Source organism: Falco naumanni, chromosome 6 (assembly GCF_017639655.2).
Source record: "Falco naumanni isolate bFalNau1 chromosome 6, bFalNau1.pat, whole genome shotgun sequence".
Classification (NCBI taxonomy): domain Eukaryota; kingdom Metazoa; phylum Chordata; class Aves; order Falconiformes; family Falconidae; genus Falco; species Falco naumanni.
In genome coordinates, this window is record NC_054059.1 from 41,369,807 (window position 1) to 41,391,519 (window position 21,713).

General features: G+C 38.5%; 1 protein-coding gene across 1 annotated transcript in view; it reads left to right on the plus strand.

The window, feature by feature from the left end:
* The window catches only part of PRKN (parkin RBR E3 ubiquitin protein ligase), a 616,239-nt gene that overhangs the window by 312,324 nt on the left and 282,202 nt on the right, over positions 1 to 21,713 (plus strand). The window contains exon 7 of the mRNA XM_040598195.1: positions 21,464 to 21,600. Within this exon, the coding sequence (XP_040454129.1) occupies positions 21,464 to 21,600 (137 nt within the window). The remainder of the gene's footprint in view (positions 1 to 21,463; positions 21,601 to 21,713) is intronic.

Below are 21,713 nucleotides of genomic sequence, written 5' to 3' on the forward strand. Positions count from 1 at the left end.
AAGGGAGATACAGAGAAGAGGGACAAGATGCACATAATACAAAAGAGGTCAGAGAAATGCCAAAGCATATTAGGATCCAAACTCCATTAAAATCCTGTCTGGCAGAGGTGGGCCATTTCTTACTAATATCTCCCCTCCTGGGCAAGCGCGTGAGACTTTGCTTTGATGCTGGCAAACCAAACTTTTGTCATGCTTCTTCTACGTTTCTTTAAAGTTTCTATAATTTACTTCAGTGATGTTCAGAGATGTTGCTCAAGGAGATTTCCCTGTACAGAGTGGATGGGAACTCTTGAACTGACAATGGGGGACTTGGCAACCTTTACATTTTCCAGCTCTTTTTATGCCTTTTCTTTCCCTTGTGGCTTATCTGGCACGCAGTGTTTTCAGGGTTAGTCCAAGAAATGCTAAAACCTCTCCCACAAAGTTTACTTAATCAAGCCGGACCTAAATAATACTCAGTACTACTCTGATTTTCCTCATTGAATTTACATCTTAATTAATTATGTTTAAAGTGTGTAATATAAGCTTATGTTTTGAGAGCAAATACCTTTGGCTATTTTCTGACTTGTGTTTAATTTCTAAGCATTTCAGGTTACGTTTAGCTTTGATTTGGATTTTTTGTTTGTCTTTCTCTGCCATGTCTTTAAACTTTATCTAGAAGAGAAGAAAAAAGGCAAGACCTCACCAACCACAGTACCCTGTTGAATCAGGATTCACATCATATCTGGTATAATTTACCAAGCAAAGCCCCTATCTGACTTTTTTCATGACACTTTCTAGATTTTTTGTAGTTTTCTCTTAACATAAAAGTAGACAAGCTGAAATAAATGCTAAGTAAGAAAGCAAGAACAAAAGAAATCACTATGAATTAGTCATAAATTGCCTTAATTTCTGCTGCATTTGATTTTATTTTTTTTCCCCAGAGGACAAAAGATATTAGGAATGGGTATGTGTGCCAACCTTAAGGTACATCAAGCTACGTATTGTTCAGTATTATAGCAGGAAATTCTTCAGTGAGGGTGGGATCTGTGTACATAGATAAATATGTTTTATATCACAGCAAGCTAGAAAACTACTGCATATTTTCACTGTCTTCTCCAAACTTTTCCTTATTATTTTCTGATACAGTGACATAGCAATCCCAGACATAACAACCCCCACCCTAACGTATTTATTTTGTTCTCAGAACAAACAACTAATTGCCTTGGGGAGGTAGGAGGGCTCTGCAAATGCTTTAATCGCAAATGTGTTCTACAGAACTTATAAGGGGATTCTTTGTTGACCAAGGAACAGTAAAGAACTGTAATTATTTCAGTGCAAATAGTTAAAAACCATATCATGAGCTGAAGAGATTGTATTTATTTTGCTAATGTTTTAGGGATTAGTTTTAAAGGTTTTTTGTTTGTTTTGTTGGAATATTTATGTGTAGATCTGTTCAAGTACGAAGAGCCCTGAAGAGTCATTAATGGGAAAACCTGAAGACAGGAACAAAAGAAAAAGAAATAAGATACTGGGCATTAAAACATCTAATTCCAGAGCTGAAACTATAGTTTATCTCTGATTTCAGATCCATGGGATCTTTATGGTGTAAACTTGATTTGAACTTGAAAGTAAGAAGGCACATTATTTTTTTACATTTGGGAGAATATCATGTATTATGTTTTCACAGGTCTGCTGTTTTAGAATAAATTTAGGGCTTACTGTGGGATGGGTGTTGCTGAGGGTCTTTCTACTTGATGGAAGTATCAGACCTTCCATCCCTGAAACACATTTCCTGAGGGCTGCATATCAGCAATGGGACTCTTTGCTGTTCTGAAGATGATGTATTTCATTTGAGAAGATAACTGACAAAGTATCAAGCTTATTTTGGCAGATGATTTAACATTCAGCCCGAGCAGTTGCAATTGCAAAAGTAGTTTGCAGATTGCAATGGTGAAAAAAGGAATAAAATTAAATCTTAGTGTAAACTCCCTTTCAGATATTATTGTTGCTTTTACTAAAATAAATTTGCACAGAGGAAGAGAAGAACAAAGGAACCAGCTTGATTTTCATTTGACCAGAAGTGTAGAAAATTTAATTTAAATATATAGATGGAGTAGTTAATGCTGAAAAGATACTTTTTCTAAATGCCCGAACTTTAGGCCAAATTAACTGGCCAAAGACCTCTTCTTCATGAATTGGCTGGTATTTATGGCTGTGGTAACTTCTTTTAAACATGTCCTTACTGTTATGCAAAATGGGTTCCTGAACCTGTCATACCAGTAAGCATCCAGATGCTTATTTTTCTTGGTTTTGGCTGCTGCATGTAGCCTGCTCCCTGGATAATCAGACAGACATGCTTCAGCTGCTGGTTTCCAGTTGTTGCAATAATGTGCTAACATGCTGGTCCCCTGAAACAGCCTGCTTATTAACTGTGATGCCCAAAATGCCATCTGGAGTGTTATTCAGACATCTATAATTATTCTGTCTACTTCTATTTGATTGTCTGCTGTGTTCCACTGTGCGTGCTCTTTCTTCCTTTTCATTTTTTCTTTCAAGATTTCTTTTTTTTTTCACTTAGCATGGAATAATTTCATCTTCTCATACAGCAGTGCTGACAACTCTTCTATAAATTTCTTTTACATAAAGGTGAACATACAGGCTTTCTACAAGTAGTTCTAGGAAACAAACTGCAAAATTTCTCTGTCTTCAAGTTAGAGTAGAAAGAAATAGCATAATAATCACTTTGGCAGAGACGAGTAATCAAAGAGGACTGAATTCTTTGCTTTCTGTCTTTGTCCATTTACACTTGTAAATAGTGGGTATGAAATGGTTCCAACTCGTGACAGTGAGTTGCACTCTCAGTCTAAGTGGAAATGACTTTAAGAGGTGCAGGTCAGCATGGGACTGGTTCTCAAAGCAATCAAGTGGAAAGGGACACGTAAATATGCAAAGTGATTTGTTTGATCTGTTTGATTCATCACTGTTCATTCTGCTATGTGAAATCACTCTTGAGAGCTTGCTAAAATCATGAAGAATTCATGAAATTATTTTATTGGGGTATTAAACACATTCTCTAGGGATTTGCTTTGGCTTTTCAATATAGTGCTTGTCAGCTGCAGCCAGCTAAGGAAAGTGCGAAGCTGGAAATAGAAAATAATATGAAGGAGGTAACCTGCATGGCAATAAACGTGAAAGATATTGTGTGCCATATGATTTAAACAGAAAAATTAATGTGTGCATTCCCTAGGTGTTTTCAACATTATTATATCTTGTGACAGAATTGTCCCTACATCACGTGCTGGCTGCTGCCAAACTAGGAAGCATCCAGAGCTTTCTCCGAGCAGTCATTAGCTCTTCCTTTTTCTGCCTATTTTTATCTGATTGGAAAATGGCTCTTATTGCAGGGTAGAAAAGGGATGGGAGTTAAAGGTTTTAATATGATCACTGACGTGTGCCAGCCTAGGCCAGAGAAGTATGTATGAAGGATGAGGGGGTTAATAAATGGGCCGGAGATTAATAAATAGTCAGTACTTAATTTCGGCTTCTTGTGCTCAGAGAATTGAATTTGTAATCCCAGGGCAGCGATTTGTGGACAGTAGCCCCATCTAGGGGCAGTTCTGTATATTTCTCTTGTCTGGGGTCTGCCTGGTGGGGGATGGGAGGGATGGGAGGCTGTGGGAAATACCCAGATGCAGTGTGAGATACAACTTGAGGACAGGAACAACTGCACGCAAAGCATGATGCCTTTATTAGTAGGATGTGGTGGAGGGACCTGGTTAAAGTAAGAATTTGAAAAATCAAGAGGAATTCTAAACTTGCGAATGTTGCAGTGCTGTGGTCCTATGGCACAGTCATAAGTGACAAGTGAGAGCTGAGTCCTGCCTTGCCAGTGCCCGGCTCATGATCTGTAGCAACAGGGAAAACAAGCAATTTGCAGTTTGGGCTGTCAGCAAGGCAGGAGCAAGCAGCGCAGGATGTTTGTAAAAGGCCAGCTGTTTCTCTGCAAAATACAAACAGGTATCCACTGCTTTGCAAGTGTATTCCCTAGCATTAATTTTAAATTTTAGCTGTTACACTTTATCTGGGCTCATGTAGGGGCCCCTGTTGAGAAGAAACAAAGGACGTGAGCTATCACCCAGGCTAGGTAACCTCACCTCCTTTGAGAAAATGATTTTATAGATGAGGGCTGAGGTCACTGGCAGGATGATATGGGAAAGCTTGCACTGGGGTCATATAAATTGTGCCTGATGTGGAGAGAAGAGGTTTCTTGCTCTTAGGCCCTTAGCTTTCATGAGCTGCTTTATTTGCTTCCCTCCCTCCCCCGTGCCCCGCCCCCCCCCCCCCCGAGTTTTTTCTTGCCTTTTTTATACAAAAATGTTCTATGTGAAAATGCATCTTTTAAGTTGAAAATATATAAATAATAAGGCAGTTAGAAGTGAAAATATTCTGTGGTGTTATTGAAGTGACCTTGTTGCCTTCCTTTTCACTCCATCCTCTTTTTTCCCTGAAATAAAATTATTTGTACAAGATAACCTCTTTGTATCTTTATAGAAAAATGTGACCTGCACAGTCAGTTGCCTTTGCAGGGCTTTCTTACCTTGGGGAGAGAGAAAAGGAAAAATGACTGCATGTAAGACTCTAGTTTTAAGGTCAGCCATTCCAGCTGACGAATTTAACAGAATTATGTACAGCATTTTCCCTCCCATCCTAATTCTGATCAAGTGATCCTGAGTAGAAGGAATAACCAGATTAGGGCTTCAACGTGACTATTTGCATAAATGAGCCTGTATGGAATGAACAGGCTTGCATTGGCAAAGCTCCAGAGACCCTGAATCAAACACCACAGAGAAAGGGAGGGAGGGAGGGGTGAATACTGTACTCAAACACAAGATATTGGGACAAATATTTATGCAGTTGTGTCATTGTGGGATGTTTATGATAAAATAATCCTGTTCAGCTCTCCCACCCTAATAACTTTTCACAAGTTGTGATGAAGGAAATACTTGACTGAACGTGGAGGGGGTTTAGAAAAATATATTGTCTCAGTGCAGCACAAATTTCCTAGCGCCTTTTGAAATAATAAGCATATTTTCCAAGTTAACACACACAAAAAGCATACTGTTGCATAGCAAAGCCAAAGTCCAAGCAAGGCTTCTTTCACCCAATATGTATTAGCAATAAAACTTCTGAGCAGTGTTGCTGTTTTTATCTGTGTGTGTGCTGCGTAGCAGCCCATTTATGCATTTTCCACTGTGCTGGGGCTTACATCACTGTCGTATTAGTCTAAGCAGAATGGAGCAGATTGTTTATTTTGGTTTAGCTCCGCTTCAGGCTGTAACATCAGATGTAGCTCCGAGAGTGACAAATTCCAATTGCAGTGTCACAGATTAAACAAGGGTACAGAGGAGCCCTGCGAGCAGTTTTGTTTCTCATGGGAGGGAAAGGATACCATGCTTGCTAAAGTTAGTATATACGATCCCAACATGAACAAAATAAAATAATTCTTTCCCATAACTGTCTTCTGTTTAAAAATTATGTTGCCCAGAATCTCTCATGCACACTCTTTAGTTTGAGATTGCAGTCTTCAGTTAGTTAGGGCTAGTCACCTTTTACTAATGAACAGTGCAACTTTACATTACTTTTATGAAATACAGGAATTTTTAGCCTTGTTTGTTTGTTTACTGTATGCTAATATCTCATTCACAGAATCAAAGAACAGTTGAGGTTGGAAGGAACCTCTGGAGGTCATTTGACCCAGACCCCTGCTTAAGCAGGATCACCTAGAGCAGGTTGCTTGGACCATTTCCAGATGGCTTTGGAATATCTCCAAGGATTGACAGCCCACAAACTTTGAGAAACAGCTGCTTTCTTGCTGGTTGGCTTCCATCATATACTGATGCCTGGAGTTATTCCTCCTCAGGTGCAGTGCTTTGCGCTTTTGCCACTTATATAAGCCTTTCTTCTTGCCTTTAACATCTGTCAACAGATTCAGTTCTAGGTAGTCTTTGGCTTTCCTACCTGGGCCCCTGCATGCTTGAACGGTGCTTCCATGTTGCTTCCAGATTACCTGACACTGACTCTACCTTCTTTATACTTCCTGCTTATGCCTGAGTTTTCATAGGAGGTTCATGTTCATCCATGCAGACATCCTGGCATTTTTGCCTGACTTCCAGTGTTGGAATGGAGCACTCAAGCTTCAAGAAAGTGATCCTTGAATATTAACCAGCTTGCTTAGACTCATCTTCTTTCCAGGACCTTATCCTGTGGGGCTCTTCAAAGGACGTCCTTGCTCTCCTGAAGTTCAGGGGTTGTAATCTTGCATTTCACTCTGCTTCTTCCTCTTAGAATCCAGAATTCCACCATCTTATGGGCACTGCAGACAAGACTGCCTTCAGCCCTCACATCCCCAATAAGCTCCTCATTCTTTGTGAGCATGAGGTCCAGCACAACTCCTCTCGTTGTTGCTCCCTCTATCACTTGAGTCAGGAAGTTACAGACTCAGACATACTTAGCACTATACATGGTTGGTGCCCAGGGTGATTATCACCTCTACTATGGAGCATTAATATTGCCATCAGAAAACATTTGAAGGGACTTTCTTCCCAGAAACTGGAACATTAGCTTTCTCTCGGCTAGGCTTTTCTAAAATATCCATGACAGGTAAGGATACTGGCCATTTAGAATGTAAGATGGTTATACAAATAACTATAGTAAATAAATAAAAAAGAAAAATAAATAGATTGATTAAAATGGCTAGAGATCAGTTTCACAAACTTTTCAGATTGCCTGTTTGTCAGTGAAGACAAGTATTTTTGCAATAGACCTCCTTTCATCTTATCTTTAAAATGTGCACTGCTGTTACCTGTAACACCCAACTTGGAAGGGATGTTCTTTAAGACTTCCATTAATTTTATTTTCTTTGCATGATAATTGAGGTGACATTTTTACTGCAGTTTCCCAATTGCTCTTGTTGCGAACCATTATCTGAGAAACACTGGAAAAGAGTTGCGAGTACCTGGTATGCCACAAAATTTTGATCTCCCACTGGTTTTACAGTTGACCAGTTTTACTGTCCTCAGTGTGTAGTCATTTCTGATTAATGCAGTACTAAGCAAGATTAAAATCAGGCCCCATCCTCTGAGTACAGATAAGAATCTTGATAAGGTTGCTGAAGCTCTTCACCTTTCAAGGTGCATAACAAATGTCTCCCATGCAGTTCACGGCATGTGCAGCATGTTGAAGGTCGTGTGGGCATGTGTGACTTTTAAAAGGGCTACAGTTTTTCCCCACCTCCCCGAGAGCGTGTATTTAAAGCATAACCACCCCATCATCCAACTTTTAGGTAAATGAAAGATCTTATTCATCATACAACTTCTCAAATATTCAATATTAAAAAGTCAAAAGTTTTTTGGTAGTTAATTGAATGTAAAATTAAGATGGGAATAATGCTAAGAAAAAATCCTTTGACATTGTACAACGTGCTGTGCTTATCATAAATGAATATACCTGTTGCCCCTGTGTTTCTAGAAATTGGAGTTTGAAACTGTGTCTGGGAACATGCAAACAAAATTCCTTATGCTTTATATATATGTGTGTATATATATATTTTTTTTTAATTGTGGAGTTTATGTATTTTCATCGGTATTTTCAGTTCTCATCTCTGTTACAAGTAGTTGATGTTAGGAAAATCAGGATGCCTCAGCAGAGGTCAGGGATATTTTTTCTGTTGTCAGCTGACACGTCAAGGTGGGTTTTTTAGCTGTTATGCTCACAGAGTGCAGGACACAGATATTTCTACACTTCTGTCACTTCATGTTTAACTTTAAAAGGAATATGTGAAGCAGAATTGGAAGATATGTAAGCAGCTGACATGTCATATGCACTTGGAAATGTGTCCTGAATGCTAACAGTGTTGCTTCTAATCCGATAAACTTCACCCCTTGTAACAAGGCTGTCTGTAGTGAGGCCAACCCTCAAATAAAAAGGTCTTTTGCGTAAGTACACTGAAACCCTGTGTAGGCACTATTTATAAAACCTGTGCAGCTCCAGTGTGCAGCTGAGCATGTGTAGTGTGGTGATTCAGAGTGCCAGGAGGCTGCCAGGTTTCTGATGCCACAAGAAAAGGAAATGTCACTGACTTCTCACACTTCACTGAAGCAGGCTGGGGTTCAAGGGCTGCTCTCTTCCATAGCTCGTGCAAACTGTCAGGCAAACCTGATGAATTGTGCACAGCTGATGTACAGGTGTACAGATCACAGGGCTAGGTAATGTAAGAGAGAATGGGAAACTTAATCAGTCTGTTATATAATTGGGAATGTGTGAGCCAGTTTTGATAAGAATTGGCCTGAACCTTCTTTGGGGAATCAGTCATGCTCACAGGGTTAGCAGTTTCTGGAAGACCTCTGAAATGAACCCGTACACTTGAATGCTGAGTATTCCTAGTAGCCCTCATTTTGAGAATTATATTTGCTTTGGTTTAGTTTTTTTCCTTTTCCTTCCCAGTCTCCACATTGCCGGGGGATAATGAAGTTGCCACAAAAGGGGAATGAGACAGAGTCAGCCCTAGTACCTGTGCAACCGAAGATGTAACTCCTAGGAAGCCTGACATTGTTAGTAGCTTGAGCATCCTAAAAATGGTGCCTTATTGCACTTGCAGCTTTAAGTTCATTGATGAACTTTTTTTCTCTCTGATTCTGAACTCTAAACCAGGTCAGGCAGAGCGTAGCAGTGAGATTCACTGGACTTAACCAGTCCCCTGAACTCCTGAATAAGTAGTGTGAGCAAGGTGTTGATTATAGTGTTTGGGGTGGAGGGGGACAGACAAGGAGATTTTGGTAAAACTTTATCAGTCAATTTTATTTCAGAACTGAACTTTCTGTTTTCCTCCACTTAAAAATACAAAGATGTCCAATGAATGCTAAAGCGGAATATTTTCTAGGTAAAATTAAGCAGAGGTACAGGTGCAAACATGTTTTCTGTATGCAGCTGCTGTGCAATTAGGTTTTTTAGATGTGATTAAAACACATGGTCTGCCCCTGTCAATTTAAGAAATTGTTATTTTTCTCATTGAATTTTATCTTTGTAGTTATTCAGTAAAGTGTAAGGCCAAATTTTGGTCAGCTGAAGTCAATGACGTTTTAGCTACTGATTAGAATGAAAACAGAATCAGACCTAGGAAAGAAGTGGCAAGTCTTAACTTTTCTGTTAGTCATTTTGGTATCTTCCCTGCCAGTGTCCTGTGTAGTTTTTCATTACTGTGATATTAGTTGATCCTTTGCAGACCACAACCAAATGCATTGCTGTAGTATCTTCAGAGAAGCAACACCAGATTCCTCACAGATTCTGTCATTGCTTTTGTGCTAATCAAAGTGTATGCTGTCTCTATCTGTATAGAAATGAGTAGGGCTGAGCACAATACAACACTCTCTTTCTTGAATAAAGCATAAATCCTTTGTATGAACTACTTTCAAAGATATGAAATGACATTGGAAGCAGGATGTATGACTTCAGATAAGTTTGTACTCCTACTAGCCCTGCTTGTTAATATAATTTGCACATCTGCATTTTCTGTGTGCCCTCCGTTTCTAGTCACTGAATTTCAAGGCTCTCTTCATTATTACCAGAAAAGTGTATGTCTTCATGAGACTGGAATTTGGCAGAAAAATCATATATATGCTAGAAAACAGATGAATTAGAATTATTTAAAAATTAAATATCAAACACTCATTGACATTTCCTTTCCGAGTATTGTTACACATTAACTTGATAATGGCATAATTGAATATTTTTTTACATAAGCCATTATGAGTCATAACTTAGAATATGAAAGTTAATATCCCATAGAAGTTCTTGCAGTCCTTTCTGTGAATGGAACTTTATATTGTGTGGCCTTTTAGATTTTTTCAAACAGAATAATGAAGTGAGACTGCCTAATTTAAAAAGGTCTTTTTCCTTAGCATCTTTAAGGGTTTTCTATCTAAAGATAATGCAGTGAAGAGATTTGAGGCAGGGAATCTGCATTTTCATGTTCCAGTTTTTTTCCCATATTTTATCTGACAATGTACAGACTACTAGCTAATGTTCTTTTCTCTTGATTACTAACATCCTAAAAAAAAATGTTTATTTTTTACCATGCACAGTCTTAATCCCAGAAGTTCTTTCTATATAGCATCTAAATTAAAACCTGAAATCCAATCAGGCTATTCCCCTATGTCCTGGGGTTTTGATGTTTTTTGAAAAAAAGTAGGTACGTGTGCTATCTTTTTTGAAAAATCCCAGTTTCAAAAAAACTTACGCATGTGGAAACTTTAAGTAAAAATTTAAATTTTGAGGGTAAAATAGCTTGTAGTACAGTTTTCATATATAATATTTCAACTGATTAGAAAAACTACAATAATTTGAATGTTTCACTTAAAAGCAAAAAGTAGACATTGATGAGTGATCTAATTTCCAATGATCATTGGTAAATCCAATTCTAAATAAGGTGGAGTTGCCATTTATTTCAGGCACTGTTTTATAATTTGAAACAGAGAATATGCAAGAGCTTCAGAAACATTTACGTTGGGAAATGTCTGGTATTTTGTCCTACATTTTTAATTAAGTGATGGTCAGTTGTTTGTTTGTTTTGTCAATATTTTTTGAGTAATAACATATCCCTCTCTGTTCCATGAACAAAAGAGGGAGCAAGAAGGGGTTTGTCACATAATCTGAATGTATTCCATGGTCACATTTTCATGGTGTACAGATTCTTAGGGCTAAGCCAGCTTTTAGTCCCCTGTACAAATACGCTCTCTTTGCCATTGTAATGGAAGAAACCCACCATTTGTAATGAAATATTTCTATATATACTTTTTGGTTTGATCAGACTGTGAATGGAATGTAGGGAGACCATGAAGCTAAGTAATTGTGTTATCCATGATTGCAAGATGTCTCCTGGATACTATTTCACATGTTAAATGAGTTAGATATATTACATTAAAATTTTGGTTTGCTTGTTTTCTATTCTGTTTCCTTGTTGTTTTTACTCCTCTTTTCTTTTTTTTTCCTGTTACCTAGACTGTAATCTGGACCCCTAGCTCATATACACTAAGTATGGCGTGTTGAAGGAGTTGTCAAAAGGAAAATTTACCTTAGTAAATGAAAATGCCTGTTAATATTTCTGAGTTTGTCTTAGGTTTTTTTTCTCAGAAATGACTGGGATATCTATTAAGTTTCCATCTATAACCTGTCTTCTCTCCTGGGTCAGAGGAGGAGTTACTTCCTCTAACAGAGAGAGTGTGATGGAAGAATGAGCATGAAGAGTCTCTGTGGGAATGATTTATGTATTTTGGGAAAGTGGTAGATAAATGTGAGAAGTCAAAATTATTCATTAGTGCTGACAATTATGGCTGTTATACCCCCTCTGAGAAAGTTGCAGAGTTTGCTTGCTGCATCCTTCTTTGAGCAAATGCTCAGTGAGAGCAAGGAGGAGGCAAGATCAAAAAACCATACTTCTTTCCCTCCCCGTGTATTGGTCCATGTAACTACTTAAATGTGAGGTGGGAAGTAAACCACTTCATCAAAACAAGAGAAGGGTGGGCAAAAATGTAGTATTAGCGAGGGTTCCCAAAATACATGCCCTTTCATGCACACTCTTTTTCCAGTAAGTGTCTTCATATAAGTTCTGTGACATTTCTATGAATAGTACATCACTATTTCATTAACTAAAAACCTGGTCTTGAAGAACAGAGGAAATGGCCACCACAATATTTTTTTTCTTGCAGTAACTATTCTTTCAGAAGTCAATTCATGTTAGCATCACAAACAACTTCCACGAGATTGTCAGAAATTATATTCTAAAGTGATATTGTAAATACCCTTGCTTCCATTCCTGTGATATTCAATAAATGTAGAAGAGTTATAAATCTCACCCGTGCCTATTTGTTATTGTCATTCACTGTACTCCATGCATCTTTGGGTATGAACATCCAGAATTAGATGGTCCTATGGAAATACGAAGTTATATTTGGATGAATGTCAGTCTTCCTAAGTGTTACAGAGATTATTAATTCAGGTAAACAAATGGGAGAAGATTTTTCCTGAGTAATCCTGTACAAAATGCAGTAGATTTCCTGAGTCCTAATATACACTGTAATTCCATGAAAGAACAGACACAAACAGTACCAGCCAGCCTCCAAGTAGGCAGTACAAAACTATGAAAATGTATGCTGAGATTAAACAGGAAAGAGGCACATAAAATTCTTTGAATTTCCAGAATCCTCTTTTAAGTTGACTTTAACCTCTGTATATGTTTAGAATTCTCTGCAGGGTTTTTTTGCTTGTTTTTTGGGTTTTTTTGGGTTTTGTTTTTTTTTTTTTTTTTTTTTTTAATTAGCCCAGTTACAAATTTGGAATTGATACTTCCCAAACTTTATGATAATTTCTCTGAGTTTTACTATTTAATTTGTGGGGGTTTTGTGTTTGTGGTTTGGGGGGTTGTTTTTTTTTTTCTGGTTGGAACATTGATTCCATTTACTCTTTTGTGTAATGGAAGTTGACTTATAGGGAAAAAGGTGGATGAGGCAAATGAAATTTAAACATAGAGCTCTGTGCATGGGGTTATTTAAATTCCACACTTCTTGTGGCAAGGGCCATAATAAGATTAGGAAAAAAAAATCACAATATGAACATCTTATGATAGTGGTTGCAAGCAATATAGAAAATGACATAAAGAAGCCATTCTCACTGCTAGTACCATTTTGTGGTGGACGTTGTAAACTATTTTTTTCAGACTATTAAGGGAAATTAAGTGCTTTGTACACTTAAAATCTGCCAAGTCAGAATGCATTCAATAAGACTTGCTAGCCCAAGGCTTGTTCTTCCCTTTGAGTGGAGGTGCTGATGTACAAGGTGTTCTCAGATAACTGCACCCTGGTGTTTATGCTAAGGTATTTGCCTTGAGGAGGAAAGGGTGAAATATTATCTGTAAATTATAATGATAGTGAGGAGTTGAAAGAAAGGGTTTTGTATAAAGAAATCTCCTTGTTATAACAATGACTTGAGGGTGTTTTTGTTTGTAAGATAATATAATATCTTTGGTTGAGATTGAAGACTCATTTAATGGGAAGAACCCTCAAGTTATTGCTTGGATAAACATATAAATTGGATATTCATATTTGAAAAGAAAGATGGGAAAAAGCATAAAACATAATGTTAAGGTGGTGAAAGATAATTCTGTGTATCATTGCTACCGCCTGCTCCCTCTTGCATCTTTCTTTCCACTCCCCCTTCTCTAACTTACCTTGTTTTCCAGTCTTCTTTTCTCCTATACATATTGAGACACAATCTTTAAGTTCATGCACCAGGATGTATTTTCAAAGCTGACTGGAAGGGAATAATGGAAATTTACACAGTGGAAACATGCAGTCCTAGTCCCTCCTGGAGTCCCAGGGAATGAAGCGGATAATGTGACAGTGTCCCTTAAGATGACATCCAATGTTCTTTTCCTCCTGTGTATTTCATGGGATTCCAATGTCCACAAGAAAGTAAAAAGAGGTTGTGATTCTCTCATGTCTTTTGTGTTGGGAAACTTTTCTTCTGTGCAATGTGTTTACAGGCAACGTAATTTTCACAGGCTATCTCAAAAGGTTTGGTTTGGGGAATGGAGGTGTGCGTCTAAAAATAAGAAACCAGAGAATAATTCAGTAAACTTGGGTATTAAGAGAAGGGTCCCAGAATAAAGCTCTTCTGCCTTAATTCTGCATAATTAAACTCTCAGTTTTTAATGTAGGGTGACCACCTGCAGATCACTGTTGTCTGTTGGAAACAGCACATGGTGACCCGTGGACTATGCCCAGGAACTTTTGGGGACTTCAGTATTTGGCAAGGCTAAAATCATGCCAGGCAGGGCCCATTCTAGCAGTTTAGCAGCATAGACAGTTGCATTCCGGTGGCATAAGGCATTTGCTGACAATGTTAATTTTACTAGCATAGATGTAGGGAGCAAGACTAAATAAGGTTCAAATCCTTGGAAAAAATCAGTGGGATCCTCAGCAACCAGTCAGGGGAATAAGAGGCTAGTAGGGTACAAAGGCACTTTACTTTTTTCATTTACTCATGTTTAATTACTGAAGGATTGCATGGTGCTGCTTGTGCAGGTGAAGTTAGCCCTTCCTCCTCTTAGGGTGATATCCCATCCTTCTCCTAGCTTCACTGGTTACCTTACTGTTTTGTTTTGCAGGTTTGTTGTTTGTTTTTTTCTTTTCCTGAAAACCAGACTAGAGTGATTTCTGACTGTATGCCTCCAGTCTGTAAAGTTGAGTCTCTATGGGGCGAGTCAGGAGCCTGTGAAGGCCCGGCCCTTTATGCAATATGGAGTTTGTGGCTGGCGTGGACGGTGCACAAAGTGCAGTTTTACCTGCATTGCTGAAGGCTGGGTGCTGCCTCAGAGAAGAGGAAGGTGCTGTGATCCAGCTTAAATCCAGGGGAGGGTGAAAGATTTATTTGCCACCCTTTGGTGGCAAAACCTGAGGGTACAAGTGGCATAGGCTCTAGGAGGTCATTCCATGCAAAGGAGCCGCTATGGAGGAGTTGGTTCACGGTAGGCTGGTGCTCGGCAAGTACAAAGGTCCTGAGTTGGCATTTCAGGAGGCTTCTCTGCCTTTCCTACTGTGTTCCTACTGATGGTTATGGTCTTACTTCTGGCATGCTGCTGAGTGCAGTTGCATACACATGTAAAAAATCATGGTGAGCCTGATGCCAGGGTGTCCTTGAGCTCCCAGGGGACTGCTGGGAGGGATATAGCAGATCGGTATCCAAGGGTCCCTGAGCTCTGAAGAACCACATCCATGTAAAGTCGTCCATGCTCTGTGGAAAGGCATTGCACTTACACTGTCCTATTGGTTGTTCTCATGTTCCCACTGTCAACTGACATCAGGGCTTGGGTTAGGGCACCTTATGAGCTGCTTGCTTTGTTCACGGTTGTCATCTTTCAATGACATTACTGAGGAAAAGACCATTACCAAGGTCTCTTTCTTTTCTCTCCAGTGGGGCATTAATAAGGTTTTAAAAGCACAGATGAAGGAAAAGGAGCAGGTTCTACTGCTCTCCTTTCAAAGCCTGACCGTTCTATCTGTTTTTTGCTCTGCAAAGGAGCACTGTAGACAGTTAATCTGATAGATAACAGGAAAAGATTCTTCTCAGCCTAATCACTGTCCATTCCTTGATTTCATAAGATTCAGCTGTTAGTGCCAAGGGTAGTTACTGTGTCTGAACACAGAACTCAGAGAAGGCATGTCTGAGCAAGCAGGAATAGCACATATTTAATGCTGGGTACTTATATGAATGTACCAGTACACGTAACATAGAATTCCCTTGCCTGTTTCCTCAGGAGGCAGATGCTACTGCCTGCCACAGTGAACACAGATTTTACAGGCAATAATGTGTGTCATGTCCATAGCATGAAAAAACCCAACAGTTAACAGGAGCACTGCTGAAAGGAGCACTTGCCATTATGTGTGCTAATTTTAAGTGTGCCTGTTCTTCCCTCTTAAATTCTGGTTTATTGCTGTCAGGCTGTTCCTGGGTTCTGGCCTCTTGGTGCTGCATTCCTATAGAAATGAGAAATAAGACAGCACATTTTAGAGGAAAACATGTAACATAATAGAGAAGAAAGTAGGTCAGATTTCACTTGCCAATGCCCCTTTAAGTTAACAGCTGTGGGTCGGAATACAAAAGCACAGCCAGAAAATTTAAGCTTGTACAGCAACGTCTCATGCTGTTCATAACCTTCACTTTATGACCTTTGTTGCATTGTGTGGCAAATGACCAAAGACACAAAATCCAAATTTTTTTTTGTTGTTTTAGTGGATTTAAAATGTCAGTTTTCTGAGAATAGTGTATATATACTGGCTTTTTTAACTGGCACGGTCTATGTGAAGGTTTATTTTCATCTCGTAGGAAGGGGAAAGTAGGGATGTACTTTGTGTGTCTTCCTGATGGAACCAAATGAGTTCGTGACTGCAAAGTCATATCAGTGAGATTTCTTTCTTAGTGCTTTATCATTGTTTCTTTTCTCCTGTAAAGTCTTGATACTGATTTCAAGTGCCTACCCTTGCCTAAATATTTAGGGGCCTGCATTGCTACTTATAGGTTGTCTGCAATTGGTAGGTCGCTGTTTCTATTTATCTGTAATAATGTATTGCTTATTAAAAAGCAGGATTTGCTGCTATACTTTCCTCCAAACTGCCTCAGTTCTATAGCAGAAATCATTGTGGTAATTTTTCTATATTTTCTATATTTATATTTTTTTTATAAATAGTAGCATCTTTCTAATGGAACTTAATAATCTACTCTAACTGGAAGTACTTGGAGGTATTTTCATGGTAAGAAAACAAACCGTGCACTTAACGTGCCATAAACAGGCAATTCTTTCAATAGCTTTGAGTGACTGGGGACTGTATGCAATAGACAGGAAAACCAGATGGGGCACCAGTTTCATATGCATTAGAAGCCTATACCCTTCCTACATACGATGAGCAAGAGTTGATGGAAGTGGAAGCTCTGTGAGGAAGCCATGTGATAGATGAATAATTTGGCTTGTTTAGGCATTGTAATTTTGTTCTGCTACAAGGATAGAGTCCAAACTGATTGAGTGCTGCTCAAGGACAGTATTTCTGTTTAATTACTTTGATTGTTTATGAAGAAAGTGCCTGTAGTTTCTATGTCACCAAAGTTCATATTTTCCATAATTTCTTTTTTTTTTAAACACATTTTATTCAGTGATTCATCTTTTCTTGAATGCTGCTTATTGATCTGTCCTGTAAGTTAACAAAGATTCATTCTGGAATGGCATAGAGATCCATTTATAAATGAAATTATTTTATGGTACAGAAAGCTTTTTGAAGTACAGGAAGATTGCCAACATGGAAAAATGTATTAGAAATGCAGAAGTGTGTTATGATGAATATAGCACTCATAGGTGGGGTTAAAGGCTGTGATATAGCTGTGTGCATTCAGTTTTATTTACTGCACAGAAATGAATCCCAAATAGCTATTTTTGCTTCACTGACTGTAATCCCAGGAAGGCAGCCTTATAGACATCTGCTAAGGTTTTTTATTATTATTTGGTTAAGATTTTGAGATTGGGGTGAGAAAAATCCAACTGTCACCTAGAAATGACCTCGAGGGGGTTTCACAGATTTGTTCAACATGGTTTTCACAGATTTCTACAGCCTTAGATATGTTTCTTGCTCCAAAGTGCTTCAGACTGTGGCTACTCACATTTTCTAAAAAATATTGAATTGATATATGTGGTATGCTGTTTAACCTCTACTCGGTCGAGCTTTTTCAAAATATGAAGGATAAAGACCAAGCAAGGGACAAATTGCCCCACATTTTTCTTCAGTAGGCATTGAAGGATATATCAGTTAATCCACTGTTACGTCTGCAAATAATTTCCTATGCTAAGTAGCCCCTCGCATTCATAGCCATTGGACTCACATTAATAACCGTCATGATATTTTAGGATATACTAGAACAATTTATTTCCCAGTGGGCTTCTTATCTAAACAAGATCAAGTCTTCGTATCTTTATTTAGCCAGTATACTGCTGTAGTCTATCTGAGAATTATCTGTGTCTTGCTGCTTCTCAGGAGAAGGAGAAAAGAGCGTACAGACCAGATAGCACTTCCAGCCGTGCTGTTGTTGTGTCACACAGTTACCCGACAGTAATAACACAAAGCAGAAACATTTAGGTTCTCCTTTCTTTTTCATTTAAGTAAATGCATGCTGATAAAATTCTAATGAAAAGGAATCAGAGCACAGGAGCGAGTGACTTATTATGGAAATCTTCTGTGATGCGTTGTACTGTTGGATTTTCAGTTTTTAAAAGTGGTTACGTTCCTAATTGGTGAACAAAAAGGACCAATTTATCCCTTGCTGTGAGAAACATTTTTCTTTTATATTATTCTCTTGAAGCCTCTAATTCAGCCAAACACATTATGTAAATGTAACATATGAAATACCTTCTAAAATATACATCAGATTTACATTACTAGACTTACGTTAGATTGAGCAAGGGACCTTGTTACACCATATAGCCAATTTTTTTACTTTCATCATACAGCTTTCAAAAATAAATTGTGTCTGGTTCAAGCAAGGCTTCTATTAATAACTTTTGAGGTTACCCTAGATGAGTATGTACTAGCTTCATCCAGGCATTATGAACATAATCTCTACATCTTCATCTTCACTGATACCAGGAACCAAACTTTTGCATCTCTTTTATACTACAAGTGCATTCTTTTGGCACAAAATCTGCAAGTGTTGGAATGCAGTGACTGTTCCAATGCCAAATGAATTTGGATAAATCTGCATTGCATACAGACTGAGTTTCTCAAAACCTTAAGACACAGGTACTGTGGGCTGCAAAATTAGCAGACAGTGTAACAGCTGTGAAAGCTAAGTTTGTGTTTTGTGACACAGTCAGAACCCAGTTTTATATCTAGTTTGTATGCATTGATTGAGTCTGATAGTGTTAAAAAATAATACATTTTAAGCTTAATGTCATTTATGAAGATGCAATTTAAATGTGTACATATATGACTGTGCCCCTTCTGCAGAGCATACTCTGATTTCAAACAGTTGTAGTTTATTAAGAAGCAAAACTGATTATCACAAAATAATTTACTTTAGTAATTGGTTGTAGTAGTTCACTCACATAAGAAAGTGTTGTTAGTCTTGGTTTCATGTAAGTTTAGGTGGAAGTGTTAATAATGACATTTTGATTTCTGGCCTGGGTTTTTTAAGATACTCAACTTTTGATGACTTTCTCTTGTGTATGTCTCCTCATACATAAGATATATTTTGACTTTGAAATGAAGGTCAGAGAGGTATGAATTTAGATCCAGGGAGCTTCCCATGAAACTAAAAAAATAGTCAGATACTGAAGCAATAAAAATAAGCAATTAACCCTAAAAGAGAAACATCCATTAGTGCTATAGGCAAATTTGATTACATCTGCATTTCTGGAAGAAAACTTTTTTATAATGTTACATTTCATTGGTGAGCCATGGGGACTTTTGCACCATAGGGACAAGATAACTGCTTCTCCAGCTCTATAATGATTTTAGGACCATCCAGAACTAAAATGATACGTATCAGCTTCTCATTTTGCCTTACAGCTGTCTTTTTAAAATTATTATTTGTTGCATTCAGAACAGCAAGTGGGCAACTAATAAGGATTAGTAATGGGGAGGTTTTATTTAATTCAGTTTTTAAGCTGCTTTATTCAACAAAATCCTTAAAACATAGAGATTATTTTTTTGGAGATACCAACACACTGCCATGAATTCTATAGTATATGCAACTCTAAAGCATGTTTTCATGGAAGATTAAATGCTTATATACAGTATCTGAAATTATTACTGATTACATTTTGCAGTTGTATTCCCACATTGAGGACTTGGTGATTTACTGATTCAGTGGGTTTTATAGAAGCTATCGCAGTATTGCTAACTCTAATGATTTTATCACAACTCTTGCTGTATTTGATGTTGTAATTTAATACCTGTTTCCCAGAGTACGGTGAATATGTGGGAATTGCTCCTTTTATTTTTAAAAATAATTCTCTTTCTTCCTAGTTTCAAAAAAAAATTAGCATTTAACCCATTTCTACCTGTGTTTGCCCACAGACAAAGGAGTAAAGTAGTTCAGCGGTTGAATGGGAATCTCACTGTTCTTTTCAGCTTAACACATCTCTGTTATTTTTCCAATTTTGATACTTGAGGTTTGTAATACTTCCCAAGGAGAAGAGATAACTAAGCAGTATTGTATAACAATATCAAAGAGGTCACAGTCATTATTTTGGAAATTACAGTTAAGGTATGTCCATCAGGAGTTGGCAGAGGTTAACTTACATTAGAACAAACCCATTAGGTTTATCACTGTGTTCCTGCAGTGAAGACACATTTCATGTGTATGTAATATTTCCTGTATTATTCATTTTTTTCTTCCACCTCCAGTGTACTGGTGCTGAGCAGGATTCTGGGAGATGCTGCCTCTCTTTGCTGTGGCCACTGATGGGGGTTTCTGAGTGCAGACAGGCTCAGGAGTAAAACTGTCCTCACTGTTTCCTCTCTGCATCTCCACAAGCAGGATCTTGTCAAGTTTGGGATACCCACATTTATTTGTCTCCATGTAGGTGTCTGCATGTGTGGCAGGTGTCTGAGCTCCATTAATAGTCTGTGGAGATTTAGTCTATATACAACCCAAGCAGGAGATGTGGCCAGCAGGGCGAGGGAGGTGACTCTGTCCCCCTACTCCACCCTCGTGAGACCCCACCTGCAGTACTGCATTCAGCTCTGGGGACCCCAGCGTAAGAAGCACATGGACCTGTTGGAGCGAGTCCAGAGGAGGGACACAAAGATGATCAGAGGGCTGGGGCACCTCCGCTATGAAGACAGGCTGGGAGAGTTGGGGTTGTTCTGCCTGGAGAAGAGAAGGCTCCGGGGACACCTTACGGCAGCCTGCCAGCAGCTAAAGGGGGCCAACAAGAAAGCTGGAGAGGGGCTTTTTGCAAGGGCACGTAGTGACAGAACAAGGGGTAATGGCTTCAAACTGAAAGAGGGTAGATTTAGGTTAGCTATTAAGAAGAAATTCTTTCCTGTGAGGGCAGAGACACACTGGAAGAGGCTGCCCAGAGCAGCTGTGGATGCCCCATCCCTGGAAGTTTTCCAGGCCAGGTTGGATGGGTCTTTGAGCTACCTCTTCTAGTGGAAGGTGTTCCTTCCCATGGCAGGGGGGTTGGAACTAGATGATCTTTAACGTCCCTTCCAACCTACACCATTTTATGATTCTATGATTCAGCTTGCCCTAATGTAGATACCTGGAGGCTGATCAGTTCCACCCTCCTCTGAATATATCGACTATAGTGGGAATTTCTTACTTAGCATATGCAAAGGTATTTATATATAGCACTGAAGCTTAGATGTCTTGTTCTTAAATTGAATCCCATAGCTCTGACCAGAAGCTGGATTATTTTGCTCAGTATTGCTAAGGGAATGCCCTCTATGCAAAGTTAAATGGCTGCCTTGAGAGGCTAAAGGCAAAGGGTGGTCTTCACAAAATCCTATTTAGCTTTCCTAGCTGATCACATTTCTATTTACTCCTTCCTACCACCATTTGATATTTTACAGTATATGGTCTTACCTCACCTCATACTAAAGAGTTTCTGTAACTAAAGCACTTCTCTTGCTTTCGGTACCATTTTTCAGTAAAGTTTCAACTTTCAGTAAAAAGTTACTTCTTTTTCCTTGCATCTGATTCATGTTAGAAACCATCTCTTTTCAAAAATGCTGCACTGTGCCAGGTTAAATTCTATTTTAATGTACATAATCTTGTGTGCTACTAATGAAGAATTATAATAAAATTGGGAGTTTGAAACAAAGCATATTGTGGAGTTCAGTCTAGTTGTTCATCATTTTCACTGTTTTGTTTTTAACAGGAGTCCTGTGCTTGTGTTCCAGTGTGTGCATCGCCACGTCATTTGCCTAGACTGTTTCCATTTGTATTGTGTGACCATGCTGAATGACCGTCAGTTCATCCATGACCCAGAGCTTGGCTATTCCCTCCCTTGTGTGGGTACGTTTTAGCTGATTTTAATTTTTTTAAAAATTAATGTGATTTTGATTTCACGGCAAGATTTTTTATCGCCTATTAGTTGTGAATGTATTTGTGTAATTATAGATTTTTTC